The sequence below is a fragment of the Plecotus auritus genome (assembly GCF_963455305.1).
Source record: "Plecotus auritus genome assembly, chromosome: 8".
Taxonomy (NCBI): domain Eukaryota; kingdom Metazoa; phylum Chordata; class Mammalia; order Chiroptera; family Vespertilionidae; genus Plecotus; species Plecotus auritus.
This window is the reverse complement of record NC_137782.1, coordinates 151,188,279-151,212,562: the sequence shown is the minus strand read 5'-3', so window position 1 is coordinate 151,212,562 and position 24,284 is coordinate 151,188,279. Positions and strand designations below refer to the sequence as shown.

Genomic DNA, 24,284 nt, shown 5'->3' with positions numbered 1-24,284 from the left:
TGGTTGAGCACACTCCAGGGAATAGAGACCATTTGAAAAGGAAGAACCTGAGCCCTGACAGGTTTGGCCCAGTGGATAGAGCGTCGGCCTGCGGACTGAAAGGTCCCGGGTTCGATTCCAGTCAAGGGCATGTACCTTGGTTGCGGGCACATCCCCAGTAGGAGGTGTGCAGGAGGCAGTTGATCGATGTCTCTCTCTCATCGATGTTTCTAACTCTCTATCCCTCTCTCTTCCTCTCTGTAAAAAAATCAATAAAATATATTAAAAAAAAAAAAAAAGAAAGAAAAGGAAGAACCTGAGTGAGCAAGCCATGTTCAGAGGTGAGTGATTATAGGCAGCACCCCTGATGCTCCCTGTGATGGTGGTGCGCGGGCATATAGACGGGGAGGAACACCAGGACCTTTAGGTGTTGACGTGAAACTCAGTCATCTGGGAGGATGGCCATGCACTCTGAAAAGGGATGGCTAGGGAAACAGGAGAGAAGACTGTTCTAGCCAGATACAAATGCCTCTGAAGTACCCCCTTCAGACAACATTTAGGGGCCAGGATTTACGGCTTAGAATCAGGTTGGGGGGGGGGGGAGGTCCCAGTGATCTTGAATCCTGAGGAGAAGAGTAAAACTATTTTGGATAAGGCTGAGTTTACAAGTGGATTACAAACCTGCATGGGAGGCTGGTGGGAGCTGTGGCCCACTTAATTAGAGTAACAGATTTCTCATACCAGGCATATTCTCTGAGTAGGAAAGGAAGTAGCAAAAATGGAATGAGAATAATAAAAAAAGAATTAGCTGATATCAGATGTTTTCTCTTTGGTTTCTGCTTGCCAGGTCTGACTAGTATAGCTTATAATTAGTCTCTGCTTGCAGATGTGTGGTTCCAAAGAATTGTGGATTAAGAAGAAACTCTAGAATTTCTCAGTACCTGACAAGTTGTAACGTGAAGAGCTACACTTAGTCCATTAAAGATTTTTCACAGTGACATTTGAGAAATATGCCACCTTGCCATTTATCATTTTCAGGGCACGGGTGTCAGAAAGGAGGTTGCTATGAAGAACAAAACAAAATGGATTGCATGTGTAGAGGTGAGCTGGCGAATACTGATAAATGTACTTCACTGAATGTCAGCAAATGTCACTTGAGAAGCCATTTGCAGCTACCATAACAGCCTCCCCGACCCAACAAAGAGTAGCAAAAACAGGCAAAATGAACCGGGCGTCTTGCTTCTGCATGAATAAGCAATCAGCCCTCTCAGAAGTTACACCAGAAAGTTGTTAAACTTGATAGAAGGAGCTCTTCTACCCATACTGGCGCATACTGTGGATTGCTACAAAGGGCCGGAGACCATCTAAGGACATCCGTCCGTCCGCTGTGGTTTGAAGGACTTAACAACCCCGTCAGTCCCAGGTGGGTGCCTTCCTTGAGTGTGTGTGCCTGCAGAGATTTGCATGTCCAAGGCATGCTCTGTGGCTCCTTCCTGTCCCCTCCTCCTGCTGCTTTCGCTGTTCTGCAGACCTCTCCCAGCTCCTGGCCTCCTTTGAAGTGTGATCCAGGAGTTGCTGAAGATGTGGCTGGTGTACCAGGACTCCAGGATGCAGCCCTCCCTGCCACATCAGGAGAACACCCAGGCCCGGCCCATGGCTCAGTGGTTGAGTGGTGACCTATGAACCAGGAGGTCACGGTTCCATTCCCGGTCAGGGCACATGCCCAGGTTGCAGGCTCGATCCCCAATAGGGGGCATGCAGGAGGCAGACAATCAATGATTCTCTCTCCTCATTGATATTTCTATCTCTCTATCCTTCTCCCTTCTTCTCTGACATCAATAACAATATTTTTTTAAAAACAGAGAAGACCCAATATAGCACCCTCGCGCCACGATTTCAGTCTCTCAAGAAAAGGCTTTTCAATGTGTCCTCTGGTTAATCTGAAATGTTCAGTAATAGACTCAGCTTCTGTTTTATTCTTAGTGACCAAGTCAGAACTCTACCTATGTGTGATTTAAGGTTTCTGGAAGCTAAGGCTGAATTTTCTTCAGAATCCAGCCTGGGTCGGGATGGTCCTCTCTTCTTCCTTGGCATGGTGAGTCTCCGAACTTTGCTGCACAGAAACAAATGGGAGAGAATATCATATTCTCAGAAAAGCTCTCCCAGGAAATGCGAGACTAATTAAAATAAAATTCTAGCCCCTCTTCATTTCCTAATCTCTTGGGGCTCCTCCTCCTCGACACATACACACAAGGTCACCCAATACTTTTTTCCTCCTGTACATCAAGAGACTTTCAGAGTAGCTTGAATTGGTCTGGCCTTGTAAATACACCTCGCACACAAGCACGCTGCCCACACCAATTGAGGTCAGTTCAGCTTTCACTAGACTCTAGTGACTAGAGAGATGCTGTGGTATCAGGCTCCCAGACAAAAAGCCCATTATTAAACGTACATCCCAGACTCCGTCCCTGAATGTGCTAATGGACAGACTTCCTTCTTCACACTATTCCGCCATATGTTTAGCCTGCCTGTGGTGGAACTGAACACATTGTACAATCAGGAAAAGATAGGCTCTTGGGAAAGCCAGCTTCCCTCAGATGAACTCGGGGTGATGGTCCAGGGAGCGGGGGAGGGGGATGGTCCAGGGAGTGGGGGTGGGGGAGTGGGGTAGGGGGGCGCGGGTGGAAGGCTGGCTCCTCTTCAGCCACACTCATTGCAGAATCCTTCATAATCCTTGGTGTTTCCTCCTTTTGAATTGGGCGCTTCCTGTGGAAGGGGTCTCGGGAACTCAAAAGGCATCTGTTTATTATTGAAATTGAATTGCCCTCAACTTGTTGACTTTCATGCTTAGTTTAGAAAGGAACAGTGGCTTGTTTTAAAAAAAGAAAAAGAAAAATGAAGCAGATGAAAGCCAGATTTCTGGCGGAGGTGAGGGCAAAATGAAGAAGCTGGAGGGGGGATGGAGATGTGAGGTGTCCTGCTTGGGGCATAATCCAGCCTGGCACTGCTTTCCCTAGCTAAGGCATTTTCTGAAGAGCAAATCTCTGCTGGGCCCTAATGTGGATTCCATGTCCCAGCCCTAAAGGCCTATGAAAGCATAAAAATGTACTTCAAAGAAAAGACGTATTGGTGTAGATTTCCCATTTTGCCAGTATTATTTATTTTGCTGATGGTTGTAATTTTAAAAATTGTGTCTTAAAGCTCAAACTAATAAGCATCTGTTTCCAGAGGATAAAAAAAAAAAAAAGCTGTTCATAATTTATTCATATCACCTGAATCCTATAATGCTGGAGGCCAGAGCTATGTAAAAACTCACCTTCCTACTGTTTTGTCTTTAAAGAACAAAAACAAAAGTCTCTTCACATAGACAAGGGTAGTCAGTATTTTCTCTGCCTCTCAGATGAGAAAGAGTGAAGCTGGCTTGGGTGAGCCACTTTCTCCACCCACTAATTAGCACACCACCAGGTTTCCTTGTTTCTAATTCAGAGGCCATTTTCAGTGGACTCTGCTCTGTATATAAAAGCCTACCAAGCTCCCTTTCACCATTTTGCATTCCAGCATGTTTCAAACAAAACATTAAATTGGTACCATAGAGGAGGAAGGTTTGTTAAAAATACAAAACTCCATAGAACTGCAGTAATCCCCATCCTTGCAAGAATGTAAACAGGACATCAATACAGGGAACATTTGCCCATGGAGAAGTCCCCTCTGAGTAAGACCGTTACTCATTTCCTAGTGCCCAAGCATCAGTTTGCAGCCCTAGACATCATCAGTAACCTCAAAATGAGCTCTCTCGGCCTGAATGAGGGAAAGATACACCATCAAAGAAGGAGAAAAATAAGAGGGCTCTAGGTTAACATAGCAGGCAGGCCATCCTAAGGAGAGATGTTTAGAGGGATTTATTATTAGGTTTCTAAATAATTTCATTCATTCATTTAAATAAGCACTTTCAAATGCCTACTTTATGTCAGACCTGTCATTATACCTTAAATAGATGCCAATTTTGTTTATATTTCCTTCTCCTCACCATCTTGAATCATACTCAAACTTCAAGGCTCAGTTCAAACCCCACCTCTTCCAGGAAGCCTTCCAAGATTTCCCCCATGTTTTCCTTCCCTGTGTCCCCAGCCAGGACATCCATAGAATAGCATTGTTCTGTGCCTCCCTGACCTGTGTATGTTCTTCACCTCAACAAGTATCAGCTTACTTAGAAAAGGGTTTTCATCTTACTTATCTTTGCATCACCAAGATGGTCTCCTCTAATACACTCTGAAATTGCATTTAAGGCAACGGGAACAGGGTGTTCTTCCACTCGCGTTGAGATTTAAACCAGCGTGGTTTAAATATATGGGGAACAGCCTTCTCCTCCTTGGCTGTTGGTAGTATTCAGCATTCAATGAAGAGGAAAGCCGCAGATGAGGGAGAGGCAAGTGGGTGGCCTATCGAGATAATATGGGCACTCTCGGCAGTGGAGGGAATATCAGACTGGTTAATTTGAGGTGAGTAAGAGGAGCGGAGTTATCCAAATAATTGTATAGATTTGGCCTTTACTGGCAAGTGTCACCTTTAAAAAAAAATAATACGTGCGTACACACACACTTACGTTTTAAAGCAATTTCCCCCACCTCTGTATCAAATACTTCTTTAGAAACATGGGGATTGACACCTCGTCCAGATATAATAGTGCCAGCATTGAGGCACCCAAGCTTCTTTCATAATACACTGACTTTCGTTGTTTCCCTGAAGGACAAGTTTGCAGGGTAGGGATCATTACACTTCCCTCCTTTAGCTCTGCCCCAGGATACCTAGCCCCCACCACCACCAACAGGACACAGTGACTTTTATTATTGAAAACTAAGATTTCAAGTAGGGTTTGCAAAATCTGTTAATAACTGTTGACAGAGATTTTCTTTTTAAAATCGGGAACACCCTCCTTCCAATACCTGTTGTTTTCATATGGGCCTTTCAAAGAAGCACCTTTCTTGGAAATTTTCAATCTTTTTAATGCAAAAAACTCTCCCAAGCAGGCAAAATATGTTGTGTCTGAGTTGAGCGTCAGGCCCAAAGAACCTGTACTTGAGTTGCTTGTTAAATGCGCCGAGGTTAACAAGTTCGTGTAACTATTATTTTTTTCCTGTTGGACACTTTAAAAAAAATTCTCACCGACCATAATTCAAAATAACCCTGCCTTATCATTCCAAATGTTTCACTTCAGGGTCTGAAATATTTCCTTGTTTCCCTACCGAATTAGGAAAAAAATCACCCTCGATTATAAGAAGGAAAAAAAAATAGTTGAAAAGTTTATTCCCTGTCAAATAAGGCATTCAGAAAAAAAAATGTGTTTATATATTCATTTACTTCTGGTCTGACAGCAGAATTGCTGATTTTGCTCAAAGGAAATATTTTTTAAATGGCACAAATCTATATGTGTGTGCGTGTTTCTAGAATTAATAACCTTATGTTTACTGTTGTGGTGGGATTCCTACTAGGGCAATCTGCATTGGGAGAAGTACCCTGTCTAGGGAGCATTTAAGGAAATTTTAATATCCAAACAAAAGCTATCCACTCCCTCCCTTGGAGGAAAAACAATAGATCATTTGCATATGCATATGACACAAATTAAAGACAAAGGGCCCCTCACACACTTCCGTTACTAGGCAGTGCTCAGCCTGCCCAAGAGCCTCAGCCCTGCACATTTTTTTCCAAATGAATAGCATTAAGTTCAATAACTAGAAATAGTGGTTCTGGGACCTCTGGCCCATTCCCACTATAGACTCCTGTTTCCCCAACCAGAAATGTCCTCCAGTCTCTCTAAAGAACCTGTCTAGGCAGCAAGAATGTATAGTTCCAAGGGGAAAAAAATATGCACATACTTTGCCCTTTTTATTTTAATGGGCAAACATTGTAATGCTAGCTAAATAGAAATTTTTGTCTGTTAATAGGTTTCTTTAGTTTGTGATAAATAAGAATGCTAATGACTAAAATTTGGTATTTGGTATGCATTGGCTTTTGTGAGCTTTTCTTTACAGTCCTCATTGACATGCAATATGGCAAGCTTCCTTTGAAACATATTTATAAAATAACTACAGTATAATTAAACCAACAAAGCCATCTTTTAAGTAAGCTTAATAGTTCAGGGGTTGTTTTTTTCACCTCGGTAAAAAATTATTTTAAAAAGAAAAATAGTTGTGCCTCAATCCCACTGTATATTTTATTCTGTGTACCTAATATTTCCTTTGCATCTATATCTAATTCTTTTTGACAACTATGATTATTCATAAAGTGCTCATGAAAGATGCTTCATAGCGGCTTCAACAAGAATAATGTGTTTTTTTGTTCATAGAAATTGTAACATATCTTGACAGATACAATATATAAGATGTGCTTTTTCTTGATTGTTAATATTGCTGTGTCGAATACACAAGGAGCAGATCCACAGACATGGCAGGTAGTAATCAGAGTGGATGGTGTTTTATACAATGCAACTAAAAATATTTTAATGCTATAAAAGCAATAGATAAATAAAAGCAATTATGTTTAATTTTGCTTTCGGTGTGCGAACAATTTTCGGTGGTGGTTGCTAACTGTTGCGGGTTTAACAGCGGACGAAGCTCGGAGCGCGGAGTTTTCGGTCCACAGACGGCTCTGCCTGCTCGCCACCGAAGGGTCCAGCAAGCCGCCCTTCGTCTGCGCTCCGCCGCGTTGGAGTCCCAGGGGCGCAGGGGCCGGCTGAATGCTAATTCGCAACAGCTCAAGTTCACCAAGTGTTCCTGAGTTTTGCAAACGGTTCCTCTCTCTCCATGCTTTGCGGTTTAAGACCACGCGAGTTTCCCAAAGGAAAAACCCGAAGGACAGCAGGCTTGGGACGGGAGCGCACCGGCTGCTTCTCCGCCAGCCCGCGCCTCGCCCCCTTTCCTCCGACACCGACACCGACACTCCGTCCTCTCCGCCCGGAGCTGCCAGGCTCCCCACCCGGAGAATAAACACAGTTGACATCACTGTTACAATCTTTATTTAAAACTGTTTCCAAGGTTACAAATTACCGTGCCTCGCAAGCAACAGGTTCCTCCGAAGCGGTATCATTACAGATTAACTGTCATGTGTAGGATTAGAATACAAGCATAAGGGATTAGGTAAAAGGGGGGACGCTGGAGGAGTAACGCCCGATGGCACCTCGACTGCGAGTCGGCCGGTGGGAAACGGAGCCGCTCAGTGTCCGGCGCCGCGCTCCTCCGCCGCCGGCCCGGGGCGGTCAGGGCGGCAGCGACCGCAGGGTCAAAGCCGCCAAAGGCTGCGGGCGAGGCTTCCTGGTCGCCCCGAACTAGGGACGGGGCCCGCGGGGCGCGGGAGGGAGAGGGGCCGCGGGGCCGCAGAGGCGGAGGCGACAGACAGGCCCAGGGCCCGGCTTCGGGACGCGGTGCCGCCGCCGTGCGCAGCGCCGGGAAGGCAGCGCCGGGGACAGCACGCCCACGCGGTCACCGGGGTGATCCGGTTGCTGCCGCCGCTGAGGTCCAGCCGGCCCGGGGCTGGGGCTGGGGTCGGGCCCCGCGCAGGCCACCGCCCCCTTCCAAGCCCAGGACTTGGGTCTTCGCCGCCCACCAAGGCCGTGCGCCCCATTAGGCCGCCTCCCCGGCCCTAGGACCCCAGAAAGGTCCCCAGAGCCCCCCATCCCCACATTCCGCTTCCTGCGGGGCCAGGACTCCAGGACCGGCCCCACGCCGCCAGCGTCGCCCCGAGGGCAGCCTGTGCGTCCGGCGGAGGGCGCGGGGCTGGGAAAACAAACAGGCGGGCGCGGAGGCCTGGAGGGGGGCTGGGAGGAAGTGCGCGGTGTGGCCGGAGCGGGGAACAAAGCCCGCTGGGGAGCCCGGTCGCCCCGCGGTGACCCCAGGCCCGCCCCGCTGAGTCGTGCAGCCCCCGACCCTCTCCAGCGAGCAGGCCGCCCCGCTCGGCGGGCGCCCCCGGGCTCCGGGCCTCCGCCGCCCCGGCCCCGGCTCTCCTTGGGCCTCGCAGGCCAAGTCCGCGGCCCACCCGAAGGCTCGAGGGGCAGCCAAGCCTCACGCCGAAAGAGCGTGGCTGAGAGGCGACTTCATGCTGGTGTCCTCTATCTGGGAAGCGGGTGACTCTGGGGCGCGCTGGAGCCCAGCTCTGCAGCGGCCCAGGAGGGGCAGAGCGGGTTCCAAGTGGACGCAAGTGGGCGACCAACTTCGCCGAGGCTCCCGCCTGGAGGAGAAGGGCCCCAGCTGAGGAGGGGGCGGGAGGGGGCTGCTGCAAACAGCTGTTCCTCATACATATTTCATTACACAATCAGATAATGCGTCCCACCACCTTCTCAATTATTCACAGATAAACATTTTCAAGACGTTTTGACATCTGTCTTAGTGCCTGCTATTAATTTAGTAATCACTGTAGTTAAAAATGTATGGGATTTTTGCCGTCGGAGCACCTCCTCTCGGGCGGGCGGGCGGCGGGCGCACCGTTGGGCTGTGGCTGGAAGCCTGGGCCCTCCGTGGGTGAAGACGCCTTTGGAGGTGAGACGGCCTCTCCGGCGCATTGACACTATTAAATAGAAGGAATGAAAGGGGTATTAAGGATTATTTTATTTTTCAGTTGAAGGTGATGATTGTCCCCTCCCCCACCCACAAGCCCCCCTTCCCCACCACCACCCAGAACAGGACAACACCATTCAGCTCTTTGCCCCGTGCGCTGCAGAAATGGTTAGCTTCTATCGGGCTCGTTTTGGAGAGAGAGAGAGAGAGAGAGAGAGAGAGAGAGAGAGAGAGAGAGAGAGAGGTGCTCACACCTTACACAATCATTAAGAAACCTAACAACACAGTAGGCCCTACTCAAGAGGTCACAAACCTCTGAGATTTTGCCTTGAGCCCTGAGGCTCGGGCAGAGGTGACAAGGGCATTTAAGAAACAGAAAAAAAAAAAAATCGCTCCATTATCGGGGTGATCACTTGGTAAGTTATATGAATGTCTAATCACTATGATACGCATATAGCTAATATAATATGATGTAAACTAATATAATAATATCAACTGTAATTAAAAAGAAAAACTTAAAAATTTGCTTCAGTGACTGTACTGTGACCTTTGGGACTATGAGAAAACGAACTGCTTTTCTGCTTGATTGATAAATGTTGCAAGGATCTTAGCTATGTCCACACAGTTTTATAAATCAGACAGAGTTTAAAGAATCTTGTAGAATTAATTGGTAAGTACAGTAATAGCAAACGTCTCCAACTCTAAAATGCTGGTTGTTATTTATGACTGGAAAGGCTCTAAATAAACTACCTGTGGAGGGGAGAAATGCCCCCAGGTGGATTGCCCTGCGTGTCCTGAATCTCCACTCCGAGGAGTGGCACTTACACTTTGGTTCAGGAGTGTGGTCTCCTTATTCATTTCTCTCCTTCCGTTGCGGTCTCTTTCCAAGGTGTGTCAGCAAGTGGGCTCTGACTGGGGAAACGGGAAAATCAAACCTGAGGAAAGAAAAAAGTCTTGGAAGAAACTGCCCTCCCAAGGAAGATTAATGGACTCTAAAGTGATGTTTATTGTTCAAAACAGCTACAAGAATAAACTCCTGCTAAAATTTCCAGGAATTCAGTGTATCTTGGGGGGCCGGCGGCCAAAGAATTTGCCTCCAAAAGGGAAGAAACTATTTCCTACTCAGACCCCACACCCCCTCCATTTCTAGGGCAACTACATATGCTTCAAATACCTGCCTGCCATGCTTTCCAACTGGTTTGTCTGTTCTGCGCAAAATGGGCCTTCCTCTGCCCCTTGGAGGGTGCGCATCAAACTTGCTGGCCCAGAAAATCCTTTTTCTTCTTCCCTTTCTTTTTTTTTTTCTTTTTTTGTCTAAAAGAATTTTCCCAGACTTACCCTCTACTTTCAGAGACAGAGTTGGGAAGGGAGGTGAAGGGGGAGGGAGGGCACCATTGCGTCCAGTGTCCTTGCCTCTTCCAAGGGAAACTGTATTGGCTACTGTCTGGACTCTGCAAGGTTCACTGGAACTGGGCAGGCAAATGGAAAACCACAAACTGAAACCACAAACAAGCCTGTGCACTTTCTCCTGAATTTGGGAATTCTACTCCCCAGCTTGGTGGGGATCGTGGCCAATGTCTAGGATGGGAGAGTGTGTATGTGCGTGGGGGGATGAGAGCTTCCCTGTATCTCACCCAAAAAAATTACTTTAATAAACCAAATAATTCAGTCTGCTTTAGGGTGTTCTTTTGCGGATTATTTGCTCTAAAGGGCAAGAGGGTGTGGAGCCCAGCTCAGGTTGTGTTTTTTGTTTTTTTTTTTTTTACGACTATATTTAAGTTAAGACGAGTGAAAGGGGCAAAATAAGGGCCCTGCCTTTCTTCAACCGTTGAAGCTCCATTAGGATTTAGGAATCTCACAGCATAAGCTCTCCACCCCACCCTCCTGCAGAAGCAGTCTCCTAATAAAAACAAATAATCCGGGGCAAAATGAACCTTTCCTGGATCGCCTTCTTCTGGGCGTCTCCATCCCAGCTGAGGAAGGTGAAAGGGTTGCTTTGGGGTGGATGAGGTGCCTTTCTAGTGACCCCAAATCTTTCACCCAGTCGGCTCAACAAAGTTTCCCGGTCAGGAGCCAAGGTCCCTCTAGCAGGAAGCCCTGGGCTTGGGGGCCTGCATCCTCGCTTGGCCCATTCTCCTTGTGTGTGGCTTCCTGTACATCTGCCCATGTGGCTGGGGTCACCGGCGCGGGCACTGCGGCTTTTGTCTGCATCTGGAGAACTGGGCGTGCACCGTGCATACGAACATTCTGTCTATGGACACTTCTTTTTTCTTCAAATTCTGCTGCTCGTGTTCTTCTAATACTCTCGTGTGTTTGCGTACAATTTGCCTGTACACCCCGTGCCCAGTAAAGTGACAGCTTAAGCCTGAGCTCAGACGCGTGCAACCTCCTTGTCTGCTGCGGAGTAGATAGATGTGCAAGTGCGAACTGGGGGCTTTAGGTGAGGTGCAAGGTTAATAAGGCTTCTCGGACCCAGGGCCCTCTAGGCCTGTTACACCTTCAACTGCGCAGTTTCTTAACCTTCCAGGAGGAGGGAGACCCAGCGAGGATTCTGCTCCTCGCTTGCTTCCGGATGGGTCGAAAGAGCCTCTGGGACGTCTCGGAGTGGGGGTGGATTTGGGGCCCCAAAGGACCAGGCCAAATGCGGGAGGGAGAAGTCGCGTGATCGCTCAGAGACTCGAGACCGCACCCTTCGCCCCCAGGCCACTAAAAGGCCGCTTGCGCTCCCGCGAACCTGCGGAAGGTGTAGGACCGGATCGAGAAAGTCCCGGCACCCCGGGGCTAGGAGTATGCGTGTTTGGGAGCGAAACTCTCCTCGGATTCCCCAGAGCAGCGCTACTTGTAACTGGGAACTGGCCTGGGCCCGCCCCCTCGGCCCCTCCTCCCACCCCCACCTCAGCGCGCCGAGATCAGCCGGCTGCGGAAGCGCGCGTCCCGGCCACCCCCAAGCACCTGGGGACCACGCCGTCCCTTAGAGCCCTTGAGGTGGCCTAGGTACCTGGAGCGGGAAGGAGAGGTACCAAGTATGGTGGCCGCGGCCGTCCATCCGGATGTCTCTCTCCATCCGGAGCGACCTGGCGGCCTCCTAGTCTCCGAGTCCCGGAGCGCCGGCCCCGGGCGTGCGGGGTGGGCGTGGGGGTGTGCCGCGCTCCCTAGCGGCTGGAAGCGGTTCTCGGAAGGGGTTTGTGAGTTCCCGGAATCCTGTAGCTGTGTTTTCCCGAGAGCGTGAGAGAGAAAGATGCGAACTTGCGACTAACTTCGGGTCAGTTTGTTGGTAAAAGGCAATCATCAGTTCGCCGGCGTGTTGGTCTGTGTCTCCCGTTCATTTGCACAAAGTGAAGCCATGCAGCCTCCCAGGTCCCGCCACAGGGCCAGGACCGGGGGACCCTGAGGCCTGGCGGGGTGAGGCCCTTGATGTGCGCCTCGGTGTTCTGGTCCTAAGCCCAAGCTGCCCAGATGCCCACAGAGTGTCAAGCGAGAAAACCTACTTGGGAAAGAGGGCTACCCCACACCCAATGCGGAACCTGTGCCTACAGCCCTGGCCTGTCACTGCCCATCCACCTGGGGATCCCGATTGTAGGCGGCGGGAGAGGGAGGGGATGGAGAAGTTGGGTAGGTACAGGATGGAGGAAGAGAGGAAAGGGGGGGGACAAGACTGGGTGAGGATGTGGGTGGGAGCGTGGGTGGGGATGGAGTTGGGGCAGCCTCGGAGAGCACCAGCTTTTGGCTAGCTTTTGGGAGGTAGGTCGGGCTGTGCCGTCAACCCTCTCCCCCCCCACACACACACACACAGGAAAATAAAGCTAATGATGTAGTAATTTAGGAGGGGGTCAGGGGCTGGGCGACCGGAGGGAGGGCAGATGGGGAACGCGTGCCCCAAGAGCGAAGACAAACAGCTGTGGAGACTCTACCCGAGGCTCAGCCTTCCCACAGCCAGACGGGGATCCACCCGGCATTTCGCAGGAAAGTGGGGAGGGTGGGGGAAGACTGAGCAGAGAGGGAGAAAGCCGCGCCAGAGGACAGAGGGAGGGAGGAAAGGCATAGGAGCGAGAGCGCACGCCGCGTGGTTTAAAAGGAGACACACTTCCTAATGAATATTTATCCGCCGCTGCTTCTTGCTCCTGGTTTCCCTTACCTTGCCGCAGGTAAGATCTTCCCCGCGCCCCAGCCCTGGGGTCCTCCTAGCTCCCCCAGTCATTCTCGGGGCACCGGACGCCCGGCGGAAGGGTTCTGTTTGGCGTGCGACCCCGCACCGCCTCGGACCGCGTGCGTGGGCTACTCGGTGGCTGTGAATGCGTGCACAAGGGTGTGTGTGACAAAGAGGGTGTGCGCCGGGGCTCTGAGGACAGTTCCCGACTTTTCGCTCGGACGCCCGGGATTTCTTGCCTCTGCCTTTCTCTGCTTCCTCCTCCTCCCTCCTCCTGCTCCTCCACCTCCACCTCCCCCACCCTATCCCCACCCCCAGCTGCCGGGCGCTCTGCTGCGGGCTATTGTACAGCCGGTGAGGGCTCCCCGGGCGGGCTCCCCGGTCTCTCATAAGAGAGGGTGTATATTGGGTTATAAACCCCCACAAAGGCCACACGGCCATGGTGCCCCCCCTCCCCCGCCCGCCCGCCCGCCCACTTCCAGTCAGTGATGCTCCTCCGCGCCCCCCACCCCCCAACTTGGGGTACCAGCGTCTATAACGGAGCTAAAGATGATTGGGACCCGGGGGTACTGGGTGAAGCTTTGCGAGGGCGCCGGCCAGCGGTCCTGGGCTGGAATTGGGAGCCCAAGGACACCCAGGGTGAGGGCGCCTCTCAACACCCCCCCCCACTTCCTCCTCCCGCCTTGGCCCCCGGGAGGAGCATAGGGAATTCAGGCGGACAGAGGGAAACTGGGAGGGGACCGGTTAGGCGGCCGGGGAGGGGCTGAGGGTATGACCAGAATTCTTAAATGGACTTACCCGGCCACCTGTTGAGACTCCCTTTGGGGTCGGCAGGCTCCGGAGCTGCTCGAACTGGAGACAAAACCAAAAGACAAAGTTGGAAAAAGAAAATTCTTTCTCTGGCCTTGCCCAACGCGGCGGGTCCAGCTCGCACGCAGCTCTGCACTAGCGTAGGCAGCTGTGGAGCCCAAAGCAACTTTGCCAGGTCCCTGGCCACCCCAGTGTCCCCTCCTCATCCGGCTCCTCGGCTCCGAGCCCGGGGCTGTGAGCCCGCAGACAGGGCGCTCGGGGCGCGGCGCCCGAGTCCCGCTTAAGCCGGGGCCGGCTTTCTAAGCCCTGCTCAGAAGTCAAGAGCAGCAGCGCCGCCGCCTCCGCGCGGCCTTTCAGGACGCGGTCCGTCCTCATTCTTGTGCCTCGCCCTCTCTGGTCGCCCGGACAAAGCCCCCGGTGCCGGCCGCTCCCTTCCCTCTAAATCCCCTTCGGGTCAATGCGCTACCAGCACCGGGCCGCGCGCTTTCCCTGCCAGCCTTGTGCTCTTAAAAAGCCGCACCCCCTACCCCCTCCCCGCTCCCCCGACCCCCGCCTCTCGCCCTTCTCCTCTGGATCTAGCCCCCCACGCTGATGCCCCGACCGTCGCCCGCGGACTCCTAGCCCCCTCCCCTCGCCTCCTCCCCCTGAGCAGTTGGTAGGCCTGGCCTTGGGGCCACAGAGCTGAGTTCTACCCTCTGCCTCAGGTCCCCTTTCTCTCCAACAGCGTACACACCTCCCTTCCCCAGTCCTACCTTTGCCCTTTAGATGAATCAAGGCCCCGACAACGCATTGCCCCGCTCAGAGATGATCCCTAGAGATCAACAGTTGGGGCTTGAATTAGGGTGTCCTGGGGTGGTAAATCGGTTGGGGCACATCGGTTGAGCAGGGGAAGAGAGCAAAGAGGAACAGACCAAGTGGACTTAGAAGTCTCTGCTATCTCAGGGGCCTATCAGGCCTTTGGGCAGAGCGTGAAGGCTGCTTGGGAATGGTGTCCTGAGGTCGCCACCCTGGGCAGCCTGCTGTATGTCTGAGGGATTGTAGGCATACGGTGGGGGCACCTCCAGAAGGCCCAGAGTGTGGCTCTGAGAGCAGCCTGCTCCCCAAGTCCAGTGCATTAGTCCCCCAAAAGTAACCCTTAAAAGCCCAAGAGCTGGTTGAGTGACAACTGTCCAGGGAAAAGAGCATAGGAGGAGAGAGGGACACGACCAAAGGGTGTCTACTCCGCAAGAGGACCGTAGTACGACTTCTAATAAGGTTCTTTATATTTGCTTCAGAGGGGAAGTAGTTGGTGACTTTGGTCCCCTTTCCTCCCAGAGCAATCCCTCTCTTCCTCTCCCCCAGGCCTTTTTCAGTCCCAGTCTCACCCACGCAGCCAGTTGATCCTGTACAAGGTGACCCTCCCTTGAGCACTTTCTCCAGCCCGTCTGATGACTGGGGGCGTGATGAAAGAGAGACCAGGGCGGTCATGGCTCTCTTGTGGAGCGGGCAGGGTAGACTGTAGTACTTTGCCTTCCCTAGTGCCAAGGGGCATAACATTTGATTGTGTTTGGTCCTGTGGATGGTGAGGGCAATGATGGTCTGAGGAGGTGAGTGCACCTCCCTTCTCAGATCCCAGTCCTAGCACACCAACTCTGGTTGTCATAAGGGGATCCCTGCAAAGGAGCAGGTGGCCTCCTGGGAAGTGGAGACCAAAGGAACTTGAGGATGGAAAGCTGACCCTCCCCTGGGCATCTGTCTTCTGCCACTCCGACATTAGGCCAGACGCATCTTTAAGGCCCTGGGGTGACTAACTGGCCAATTTGGGACAGGTTGGCAGTACATTGCCAGGGCTACAACCTGGGGCCTCAAAATCCAATCCCCAACCTGTGAGGCTCCTGTCCTCCATATCTCCCACCCTCTCTTTCTCTCTTGGGGCTGGGCTGGGTTTGTGCCCACACTCCTAAGCCTGGCAGTGGGAAGTGCAATGGCCCAAGACAGAGCCAAACTCCCCGTTTGAGGATGTGGGAGGTGGAGGCGGTGGGGCTCATTAGGCAGAGCAGGGTGCAGAGGTGCCCGCCGCCAGCCCCGGAGGCCACCTTGGAGCCGAGGGGGCGGCTTCATTAAGCGGCGCTAACAAGGCTTACAAATGCCGGGCCCAGCAGCTTTCTTGCAGTGGCGGGGCCTTAGCAGGGCGCCAGGCTAATGAGGGTCACTCAAAGGGGCTGATCAAATATTCAAATTTCACCGCACGCCGGGAACTTTTATGTGCGGAGAAAGTTGAGGCAACTGAGCTGTGTTTACTGTCCCGGGCCACAATTGCTTGGAGCTCGGGTCCCCAGAGGCTAAGGCGGGGGGCGGGGGTACAGAGAGGGAGCAGTTGTTGTTGTTGTTGTTTTTCATTCAGAGGAAAGTAATCGGGGTCCTTGAAGGTCTTCCCGGCCTCCCCGCCTGCGTGCTGCCCTCCTCTGCGCCCTCCGCCGCCGCCTTTGCCAAACGCCCCAGTTTGTAGCTTGCGAGGAGGCCCAGACCGCGGGCCACCCGGCGGGACCCCGCCTCCTCCGTCGTTCTGGGTGCCGGAAGGGGCGTTGCCCCTCGGGACTAACCGGCCTTAAGGAGCTGAGCAAGGCCGAGTGAGTAGGTGCAGCTGCCCAGACCCCTGATCCTCTTCTCTCAGAGGCTTGCAGACCCCTGGGCTTTCATGTTGACCCGAAACAAGGAGAGAGTAGGAGTCTCCATCACCATTCCTGGTGGTGTTGCGAATGCTGGGGTCGGGGCTACATTTGTAAACAAATGCCCAGTAGGTCCTGGTAGAGAAAGACACTCCCCAGCTCAACCGCCCTTTCTCCTCGCACCACCTGTACACTGTCCTTCCTGTCGTCTGGGCAAGAATTGAGCAGGGATGATGGTGGCAATTTTGTGACCTCAGCCTGTATGGGCGCCCAGACCCGAGAGTCTGAGCGTCCAGGCGGCAGGAGAGACCTAAAGGCCCCGCAGGCAAACCTATCCATTCCGGTCTTCTCGCTCTGATGGAGTCTCAGGGTGCAGGCGCCCCCTACGCGCCACCCGTTCCAGGCGTCCCCCCCCCCACCCCCCAGGTTCATCTCCCGGCCTTCTCGCAGCCCAGCTCCTGGGGCATTAGGGAAGGCGGCCTGGGCCCTGGTCCTTCTGCTTTTAACCCCCTCCCCAATGCTCAGAGCCTGGAGATTTGGGAGGGGAAACTCCGGTGCTCCACAGCCTTCGTCGAACCCCGGTCAGCACTCCTAGACCGAGACGCTGCCCAGCCTGCGCTCCCAAATCCGCCGGGAGCCAGTCTGGCCATCCGCGCAGAGGACCGACCGCCCCGCCTTCCTCCCCAGCTCCTGGGACTCGCAACTTACGAGCTTCGGGCGGCGGGCGCGGTGCTTTGGGCCGGAGCGGAGAGGCGCTGGAGGCAGCGGGACCGCAAGGTGGGCTCGGCGGGCGGCGAGGAGCTGGGCTTGGCCGGGCGACTCTGACAGCTCCGGGTTACTGTTCGCCCGCCGCGCCGGCCCCGTCCCGGAGCACAAAGCTGCGTGCCTTGCCGCCTCCCTCCTCCCGGCTGTGCACGCCCGCCGCGGCCGCTACCGGAGACGGCAGGGTGCGGCGGGTCGGCAGGCTCCCCAGCCGAGGTTGGGACAAGGGTGTCGCCCAGCTGAGTATCAGCCCCACTTGCCTCAATTCTCCTTGAGTGGCGAAGGTTTTCGATTTCAGCGCTTTCGGCAGAACCCGCGGCACCTGCCCAGCCTCCCTCCGGGCCGACCGCGCAGCGGCGGGAGAGGCCCTGTCGCCCCCACCCGGAGGCGGGGGTTTTGGGGATGGGGAGGGGACTGGCTGGGTTCACCCGCCCGCCCGGCGCCGGGGTCCTCGGCTCCAGGGGATGCAGTTTCGGGGTCACGAGCTGCTTTCAAAAAGTTGAACACAATATTCGGAAACCCACCCGTAGGAATGCTCCCCCCACACGCGGCACAATACCACTCCCCTCCCCTTTTTCATTCCTTCCTCCCCCGCTTCCTCCTCCTGCCCCTTCCTCCTCCCACCCCTCAGCCTTTAATCCTTTCCCTAGGAGAGAAAGGGATCGGGAAGAAAAGATGAAGTGTCTGTTTTTGTGTCCCAACCTTAGGGCTCTTTTCTGGGCCCGCAGCGAATGGACTGCCCGGAGCTTCGAGGCTGAGCAGAAAAGGACCCACGGCCGGGGAGGAAGAGATATGGAGGGGTGCGATCACCCCAAGTGGGGCTTGGCCGGTCTTCCCTTTGGGCGGATATTTTTCTGCCTCAGTCCGTGGATTTAGGACCAGCGACTTTCGGCTGCCTCGGGCTGAGTGGGCCCGTATCGGCCGCCTCACCCAGTCCAGAGTCTCCCCGCCGCCGCCGCTGCTCCACTCGCAGCTTATGCTTCTCTGCCCAGGAGGCCTGGCCGTGGGGCGTCAGGGCCGTAGGAGGGCTGGAGCTCGGGGGTTCGGGGCCGGCACACTCACAGCCCCAGTCACGTTAGTTTCCCATTTAAATTCTCTCTCAGCCTCCCTCCCCTCATTGAGATCTCCAAAGAGCAGTGCGCTCCGCACCTCGCTCACAGATCTGCATTGGAATGTAGAAAAGATCTTTTTTTTTAAAAAAGTTTTGAATTCCTCAATGATTTTTCTTCTGGAAAGGCAGCTTAGGATAATTATGTCAGCTTTATTGAGGGCAGATTAGTTGAAGTCTGGACGCTGCGTTTCAATACACGCTGTACACGGGCCGACAATGTGGGCATTGTTGGCTACTGTGTGTGAACTCATTCAAAATATACACTTTTAAACACCAAACCGAGTCCCTGTCTAAATATACACAGTGCTCAGGGGAAAGACGTCTCTGACCCGGACAAATCTGCGTAAATCACACTTCCATAGTTAAGAAGCTTCACAAAGGGAGGCCTGGCTCAAGATGCTGATTACATCTTCTTAAAAGCGACATACCTTAGAATAAATACTCATGCTGGGTCTGGGGGCTGCAGTGACCACAGGGAGGGAGGGCCCTCTCCATTCTATGGGCCCTGTGGGGTCTATTTTAGGCTTGTGATATTATTTTCCTTAGAGAAATTTGACAGTTTATTATTTTTTTCTTTACAATATGAGCAAGCAAGCAATGTTCAGGCCTATCCACTTCTTTGGGGCAGCCTCTAAAGTTTGGGTGCCTTTCTGGGGCTGATAGGCAGACCCAGAGCTCCTTTGCGGGGGAAGAGGGGTAACAGGTATGGGGGGCGGTCTTGCGGGCTCCCAGGCTTCTCAGCTTGTGAACCTGCTCCACAGCTCCTAGGGGAAGCGGCTGAAGTCTAGGAGGAACAAAGAAGAGGGTCGCTTTTTAAGATGGAAAGAAGTGTACTGTTGATTTCTATTGCTTTTTAAAATTCAGGGCAATATGGGAAATCAAGGCTCTCTGGCTGGAGGGCAGAGTAAAGAGAAGCCAGTTCCAGTGCAGAGGAAGTTGGGGTGAATGTGGCCAATAATCAGGAAGGAGGAGGCCAAAGCGGCTTCCAGAACCCTGGCTTCTGGGCTTTCAGAACCCTGGCTTCTGGGCTCGGGCTCCCAGGCACCAGATGTCCCCAGAAATCCGAGACCCCAGGGCACAGCAGCTCGAAGGACCAGGGTCGGGCTCAGGGTGGGTCCCATGATCTCATCTCTCCTTTCTTCCTCTCCACTGTCAGTGCTCACATAGGCAGAAAGAGGCAGCCCATGTGCAAACCATGTCCGCTCAGCTGCTCCTCTGCCTCTCTTTTTGGGCTGGCCCTTGGCCTTCGTGTAGCATGAGGAGCCGCTCATCTCCCAACAAAATTCCCCACTTTAAATTGCTCATCTCATTTAACAACTCTATGCCCATGGCTTTAAAATTTCTGGATCAACTTCTTTGGAGAAGAGGGAAGAAGGGAATTCAGAGACAGAGAGAGAGAGAGAGAGAGAGAGAGAGAGAGAGAGAGAGAGAGAGAGAAGTGGGGGACTTGGCGAGATTAAGAGTTGCAAACATTTAAAAAAAATTCTCCCCCTTCTCCCTCTTTTCCTCCTCTCCACCCCCCCCCCCCCCCCCACTCTGGCTAAGTGGTAAAACCGTCCTTACGTTCTGGGTATTGATTGGCAGGGCTGACAGTGATTGGCAGTGGTTGCCATGGCAACCCCACAACGACAATCCGCAGACCAATAGAAAAGCGAAACAAAATGTTTCAATGCTGCACTCACTGTGGATTTAGGGGAGATATTATGAGGCTGTTGTCATTAGGGCGATTGCTGTGGAATCGCTGAATCTTGACTCGGCGGTGGTTGGCTCTCGCTCTCCTCTCGCTCTCCCTCTCCCTCTCTCTGTCTCGGGTTCGCTCTCTGCGCGCGCGCACCGGGCCGCTCTCCTTCCTCCCTCTCTATGTGGCTGCGCGGGTGTGTGTGTGTGTGGATGTGTGTGGGGTGTGGGTGTCCCTTACGCCCTTCCTCTTCCCCCTCCTCCTCCTGCTCCCCCCTCCTTTCCTTTCCCTCCTCCCCCCTCTCCTCTCCCTCCGCCTGGTCCTCAGCGCCCCTCTCCTCCTCTTCCTCCCCTCTCTCTTCCTCTCCCTGAATTTTCTCCTCTCCTCTCAGGTCAGTCCATGGTATTCCGCTCCCCCCTAGACCTCTATTCCTCCCACTTCTTGTTGCCAAACTTCGCCGATTCTCACCACCGCTCTCTACTTCTGGCGAGTAGCGGCGGCGGGACCGGTGCGGGAGGCGGCGGCGGCGGCACGGGCGGCGGCGGCGGGAACTGTGCGGGAGGCGGCGGTGCTGGCGGAGCAGGCGGCGGCGGCGGCAGCGGCGGCGGCTCCAGGCCCCCCCCGGAAGAGTTGTCCATGTTCCAGCTGCCCACCCTCAACTTCTCGCCGGAGCAGGTGGCCAGCGTCTGCGAGACGCTGGAGGAGACGGGCGACATCGAGCGGCTGGGCCGCTTCCTCTGGTCGCTGCCCGTGGCCCCCGGGGCGTGTGAGGCCATCAACAAGCACGAGTCGATCCTGCGCGCGCGCGCCGTGGTCGCCTTCCACACGGGAAACTTCCGCGACCTTTACCACATCCTGGAGAACCACAAGTTCACCAAGGAGTCCCACGGCAAGCTGCAGGCCATGTGGCTCGAGGCGCACTACCAGGAGGCCGAGAAGCTGCGCGGCCGCCCGCTCGGCCCGGTGGACAAGTACCGCGTGCGCAAGAAGTTCCCGCTGCCGCGCACCATCTGGGACGGCGAGCAGAAGACGCATTGCTTCAAGGAGCGGACTCGGAGCCTGCTGCGGGAATGGTACCTGCAGGACCCCTACCCCAACCCCAGCAAGAAACGCGAACTGGCGCAGGCCACCGGCCTCACACCCACACAAGTAGGCAACTGGTTTAAGAACCGGAGGCAGCGCGACCGCGCCGCGGCGGCCAAGAACAGGTCAGTGGCGGGGCCCCGCGGCCTGGCTACCGTCTCCGGGACCCGGGAGAGGGAGAAGGGTTGAAATGGGGGCCGGTGGGTCAGGGGGCCGGCGGCTGCCAAGCTCTTGAAAAGCCTCGACCCCCTGGCCAGTTGGAGAAAGTTTCCGCTGGCCCAGGCGCGGGGAAGAGGGACAGACTGAGTGTACTGATTGCTTTGCCTGAGAGGGTCTTTCATCTGGGTGGAGAGAGTGTGTGTGAGTGCCACAGCCCTCGGTCTCCGCCTCTGAGAGGTCCCAAGCTCGGGGCTCCTGGGGAGCATACAGACAGGGAAGGGAGGAAAGAAAGTACTCCTTGCCGCCTGGTTCTTATTTCCATGCATTGCACAAACCGGGGGAGGGATCCACAAATGTCAGGGAGAGGAAACTGACCTGGGTCCCTGCCACATAGGGGAAAGGCTGGCGGCCACCATGCAGCGGCCCTCCTTCCCAAGGCTTTGCCAGTTGCCCGGTCAGGTGCAGGAGAGCCGGCTGGGAGTGGAGAGGCGTGTGTGTGAGCCCTGCCTCCTCCCCAGCTAAGGAGCAGCCGCTGCGTTCACTAAACTGCAAAGCGGGCAGGAGCAGTTTTGCTGTTGGCAAGTTGGCCACAAAGTCACAAAGTTGTACCGGGCTTGACCAGGCAGCAGAGTTGGGCCTGGGGAAAGTAGGAAGAAAAATAACTCTAAGGAAAAACGGAGAAAGGAGAACGAAGTAGGGAGGCAGGAGGGAAGGGAAGAGTTGGGGGAGAGCCCTCACGAGAAGCCTGTGTTCCTACCCAGCCTGGGCTGGTGCTGGGCCTGGTGTAGAGCAGGGGCAGGGCCCTTGATGCTGACAGGCGAGGGGGCTGGGGGCTGAGTGTGAGTTCATGGAGTGAGTGAGTGTGTTCCGGTTTAGGTGGCCCAGGCCTGAGCCTTCAGCCCTCTCATCCGACTTTGGAACCAAGTTTTCGCCCGATGGGGGCAGTGCCCAGGGCCATGGGGAAGGCCTCTTCTTAGGGAAAACTCAGAGACACGACGTTCAGGCAGCCGCTGCTTAGCCCTGGGCCCGGGGCAGCCGGGACCGCTTGGCTCCCCTTCTGATTTTTCTGTCCCTCCTCTTTCCTCAGTTTTCTGCTCCCAGCTTCCGTGTTTTCTCTTCCCCGCTCGTGCGCTCTTCGCAGGGCACGCGAGAGCAAGGACAGCCAGTGCTGCCCGGGGAGTGTGGGGACCTGGGGCAGGAGGCGCAGGGCGACCAGACTGCTCGTGGGGCAGACGACTTAATTTTAAGAATAGCAGGGGCTGGGGAGGAAGAAACACCTGCCTGTCCCTTTCGGACTTCTGCTCACTGGGGCTCGGCGTCCTTAGCTGTGTGCGCCCAGGCCTCCCCAGGCGGCCAGTCTCGAGTTCTACCTCTCCTCCGAGGCCAGGGGGCTGGCGAGCCTTAGGAAGCTCCAGGGAGCCCCAGGGAGGGCAGACGAGAGTCCAGATCTGTACAAGGGAGGCTCTGCGGAGCCCAAGGAACAGCCTGGTGCCGGAGCAGGTGATGAGGCCGAGAGAGGAGTCGGGGCGGCGGTAGCGAAGGGCGCGGAGTGGGGGAGGCCGGGGAGCACAGGCGGTGGTAGGCCCTGCTCCCGGCGGCTCGGGCGGCTCGGGCTCCAGGAGGGAGGTGGCTTGGAGGAGCCGGTGGCGCAGCCGCTGTGTCAAGGCAGGCACCGCTCTCTGTCTCCCGCAGGCTCCAGCACCAGGCCATCGGACCGAGCAGCATGCGCTCGCTCGCTGAGCCGGGCTGCCCCACGCACAGCTCGGCAGAGTCGCCTTCCACGGCGGCCAGCCCCACCACCAGCGTGTCCAGCCTGGCGGAGCGCGTGGACACCGGCACCTCCATCCTCTCGGTAACCTCCAGCGACTCGGAATGTGATGTATGATGCCCAAGGCCGCCCTCCGCACCCCCTTCCGCTCCGTATCCCCCTTCTCCTCCTTGACCTCCTCCTCGTCCTCCTCCAGCCCCAGAACAAACCGCTATCAGGATACACCACCATACACACACACAAGCACACTAGCTCCCACCCCAGCCAAAAATATATATTAAAAAAACAACACAAGAAAAATAAGTTGAACGCAAACCATCAGCAACCCCCAACCACCACTGACCATCACGGCGACCCCAGAGGACTGCAACGTCAACAGACAGTCACAAACGCTGATGTTGTGGGCAGACAACGTAAAAGAGGTGACAATTGTATACTTTCTAGGACACGCACGGCTTCTCCTTTCGGTTCCCACGGACCGGCACCCCACCTGCATGAAGATTTATTTGTATCTGGGAAAATATTCTCTCTAGTTTAAAATGATTTAAAAAGAGTCGACTGTACAAAAGCCACCACCACGATGACAAGACAACAAAAGCAAAAGAGACAAAAAAAGAGAAAAAAAATAAAACCGCCATCTCCTTTCGGAATTTGTTTAAAAAGAAAGAACTCCTGGAGAGGGAAATAGCAAATGTTTCTTGCCTTTTGTTGCTCTCTCTCTTTTTCCTCTCTCTCTCTCTCTCTCTCTCTCTCTCTCTCTCTCTGTTTTTAAGTCCAAGTATTGGTCAAACAAGATGCAATTTTCTGTTTTTTTGTTCAGCAGACAATCATTTTCTTTAAGCACCTTTTTCTCTCCACTCTGTCACTGCCTGTGTGGGTACTGGTTATAAATGTGGAAAAAGAATAGTTATGACTGTAACAGATTTTTATTTTTATTTCAAAATTTTATATGAATTATGTATATCTTAATGATTGGTCATTTTCCCAGTTTGTAATATATGTGTAGAAATTGCCTGTATATGATTGCTTTTTCTCCTCTCCCTTTCCCTTTCTTTCTCTCTTCTCCCTCCTTCTCCCCCCTCCCCACTCACCTCTTTGCTTTTGGGGGTTCCTCTCCCATTCGGTGTTTCAGGGTGCTCTTCGGGCTGGGGTAGGAAGAGGGACCCTGTCAACAGCAAAAGCGGAGAGTGAGACCGTAGTATTCTTAAGCAAAAGCTATTTCAAGTATTTCCTAGCTGCTTTGGAGATATCTCTCACTCCCTGTAGAGCGCTTTTACTGTTATCTTAACTGCGTGTTTATCTATATGTAAAAACTTTCTAAAGCAAATACAGTATTCTCCATTTTCTTATTACTCCTGGAGACTGGTGTTTTTGTCCGCCCCTGTGCCCAATCCCCGGGGTGCTGCACCCCCGGGGTGCTGTGGCCGGGCCTTCCTTCCACTCCAGACATGGCGCCAGAGCTGGGGCAGAATTTTAAAGCTGGGTCTGAGCATTTCTCCTGGAGAAGGGAGGGAAAAAAATGGGCCCTTCGGAAAAGAACCAAAGCCAAATCCTGAGCGGAAAAGGCAGAGAGGGCATTGGGGGAGGAGGCTC

General features: G+C 53.9%; 1 protein-coding gene and 1 long non-coding RNA gene across 3 annotated transcripts; one reads left to right on the top strand and one right to left on the bottom strand.

The window, feature by feature from the left end:
• Window positions 1-7,009: 7,009 nt before the first annotated feature.
• Window positions 7,010-13,893, bottom strand: LOC308256329. The gene is made up of 3 exons (XR_013961445.1): window positions 13,471-13,893; window positions 9,351-9,460; window positions 7,010-8,535 (listed from the first exon to the last, which is right to left on the bottom strand). It is a non-coding gene; the product is annotated as an uncharacterized lncRNA (long non-coding RNA).
• On the top strand, window positions 12,552-24,014 carry SIX3 (SIX homeobox 3). Of its 2 annotated transcripts, none has more exons than XM_080684566.1 (3): window positions 12,552-12,670; window positions 20,073-20,889; window positions 22,616-24,014. In XM_080684566.1, the coding sequence occupies exons 1-3, from the start codon at window positions 12,616-12,618 to the stop codon at window positions 22,806-22,808; spliced, it is 1,065 nt and encodes a 354-aa protein (XP_080540692.1). In that variant the 5' UTR covers window positions 12,552-12,615; the 3' UTR covers window positions 22,809-24,014. The 2 variants fall into 2 exon arrangements, with proteins under 2 accessions (XP_080540692.1, XP_080540693.1); XM_080684567.1 differs by having other exon boundaries at window positions 12,559-12,670; window positions 20,176-20,889; window positions 22,616-24,012.
• The last annotated feature ends 270 nt before the right edge of the window (window positions 24,015-24,284 follow it).